Source organism: Corvus brachyrhynchos, unplaced genomic scaffold (genome assembly GCF_000691975.1).
Source record: "Corvus brachyrhynchos isolate BGI_N302 unplaced genomic scaffold, ASM69197v1 scaffold340, whole genome shotgun sequence".
Taxonomy (NCBI): domain Eukaryota; kingdom Metazoa; phylum Chordata; class Aves; order Passeriformes; family Corvidae; genus Corvus; species Corvus brachyrhynchos.
Window position 1 is genome coordinate 1,317,941 of NW_008235987.1, and position 1,959 is coordinate 1,319,899.

General features: G+C 65.3%; 2 protein-coding genes across 4 annotated transcripts in view; both read left to right on the forward strand.

The window, feature by feature from the left end:
• Positions 1-1,959, forward strand: part of FAM104A (family with sequence similarity 104 member A) — a 21,468-nt gene that overhangs the window by 4,713 nt on the left and 14,796 nt on the right. The gene's annotated exons all lie outside the window — the stretch shown is intronic.
• The window catches only part of LOC103613833 (cleavage and polyadenylation specificity factor subunit 4), a 2,657-nt gene continuing 1,864 nt past the window's right edge, over positions 1,167-1,959 (forward strand). The window contains exon 1 of the mRNA XM_017730403.1: positions 1,167-1,819. Within this exon, the coding sequence (XP_017585892.1) occupies positions 1,714-1,819 (106 nt within the window). The 5' untranslated portion in view covers positions 1,167-1,713. The remainder of the gene's footprint in view (positions 1,820-1,959) is intronic.

Consider the following 1,959-nt stretch of genomic DNA (forward strand, 5'->3'; position numbering starts at 1 on the left):
GGCGATTGTCTGGGAGAGGGAGAACAACAGCAGCTGCAGCTGGAGGCTCTGAGCTCACCAGGCTGCCTCTGCCCCGGTCACCGTGCCCCCCTGCCCTCTGCCAGGGTCCCATGTCCCACCCCCTGAGCCAGTGGCCCTGGTCGCTGTCACCTGGGAGGTCGCCAGGCTGCTGGGGGACACCTGGCTCCTCTTGTCCCTTAGGGGTGCCCTGGCACAAAGCACCGAGGCTCGGTCCCTGGGGTTTGCCTGCCTCGTTCCCCGGGGCTGTGGGGTGGGGAGAAGCCTGGGGTGACCCTTCACGGGCCGCCTGCCACTGTCACTTGGCCGTCCTGATCTTTGTGACGCCTGTCGGCTCCAGGCTCGGGCTCAGCAGCGCCGCGGTGCCGCGAGGTGATGGGGCAGAAAGCGTGTGTGGGGCTGCTGCCCACAGCCGGGACACGGCCCCGCCGCACGGGACAGGGGGTGGCCCTGGAACACCGGGAGGGAGCGAGGACAGGGACAGTCCCACGGGTCCTGGGCTAGTGGGCAGTGACACCAGCACAGCCAGTGCCAGGCCAGTGCCGGCTGCAGGGAGCGAGGCTGCACCCCCAGCCTCCCAAACCCCTCGGTGGGCACAGTGACATCGTGTCACATCCCCGGGGTGGGACCTGCGATGTCCTGCACGGCTGCCGGCTGGGGGGGGGGTGCCCAGCACCCTGCAGCACCCACGGGCAGCGCTCTGGCAGCGCTGGTCCAGTGGTTTGATCCCAAGTGACAGAATGGGAGCAGGGCTCCATCGGCCGTGTCAGCCCGCGGCGCCCGGGGCGCTGAGCGTGGCCACGGGAGCCGCGTGATGGAGCAGGGATGGAGCACTGGGATAAATCCAGGGGCTCTGGGGCTGCTCCAGGTGGGCTCCGGGAAGCCTGTGGAACCCTGGCCATGCCTGGAATGTGCTACTGGAGCCTGGCACCTGGGAAAGCCCAAAAGCAGGGATGGAAGAGGCTTCTGGGCAGCCCAGTGGAAGTGTCCCTGCCTGCAGATGGAACGAGATGGGCTTTAAGGACCCTTCCAGCAGAAACCATTCCATGCTTCCATGATTTATTGGGATGCAAGTTGTGACCCCTTCCAGGAGCTCAGGGATGTGGGTCTGTCCTGCCAGGCACTGGAGAGCAGGCCTGGGGTGGTGCTGCTGTGCACTGAGCGATGCTCACAGCACCCAGAGCATGCCAAAACACACCCAGGATCCATCCTGTGCTGTTGGAACGCTCAATCCCATCACTCCAACCATATTTGGCTCCATTTAAGGCCTCGAAGTGAGGGGTTAACCCAGCTCCCAGGCAGCCCCAGCCGCTTTTTCTGGAGGAGAAGCAGATGTGGGAGCGGGGAGGCTGAGGGGGGCTGGCTGGGCCCGGGGCTGAGCTCCCCAGCTGCGGCACCAGGCAATCGTGGCTGCAAATTGGGATCAGATGTGGGCAACCTCCCTCTCTAAATGCAGCACTCCGGGGCTGCCGGGCTGGTTTAGCTCTGCCTGGGGAGGAGGAGGAATAGGAGGGTGTTGGTGGGCTGTTTTGGGTGTTGGTGGGCTCTAGGGTGACTGCGGGGACCTCCAGAGTGTGGTGCTCCCTTGGGAGAGCTGTGTTTTCCTTGGGGAGTGTCCCTGCCTGCCCTGGGATCTGCTTCCCTGCCTTTTTCTCTGCCTGTGCCAGGCTGGAGCGGGCTCTTCCCGGAGCAGGGATGATGCAGGAGCTGGTGGCTGGTGTGGAGAGGATCAGGTTTGACTCGGAGGCTGACGTGGAGCAGCAGCGAGGAGCTCGGCCCCTGCCCTTCCCGGGGGTGGACAGTAAGCTGGGGACAGCGTTGCGGGGGCTTTTGGGGTTCTTCTCTTGCTGCCCTCGCACAACACCCGGGTGGTTTTTGTCCTGGCTCCGGGCGTTGTCCCCTCAGGGGTGCAGCCGGCGAAGCTGTGGGGGGGGCTGCCAG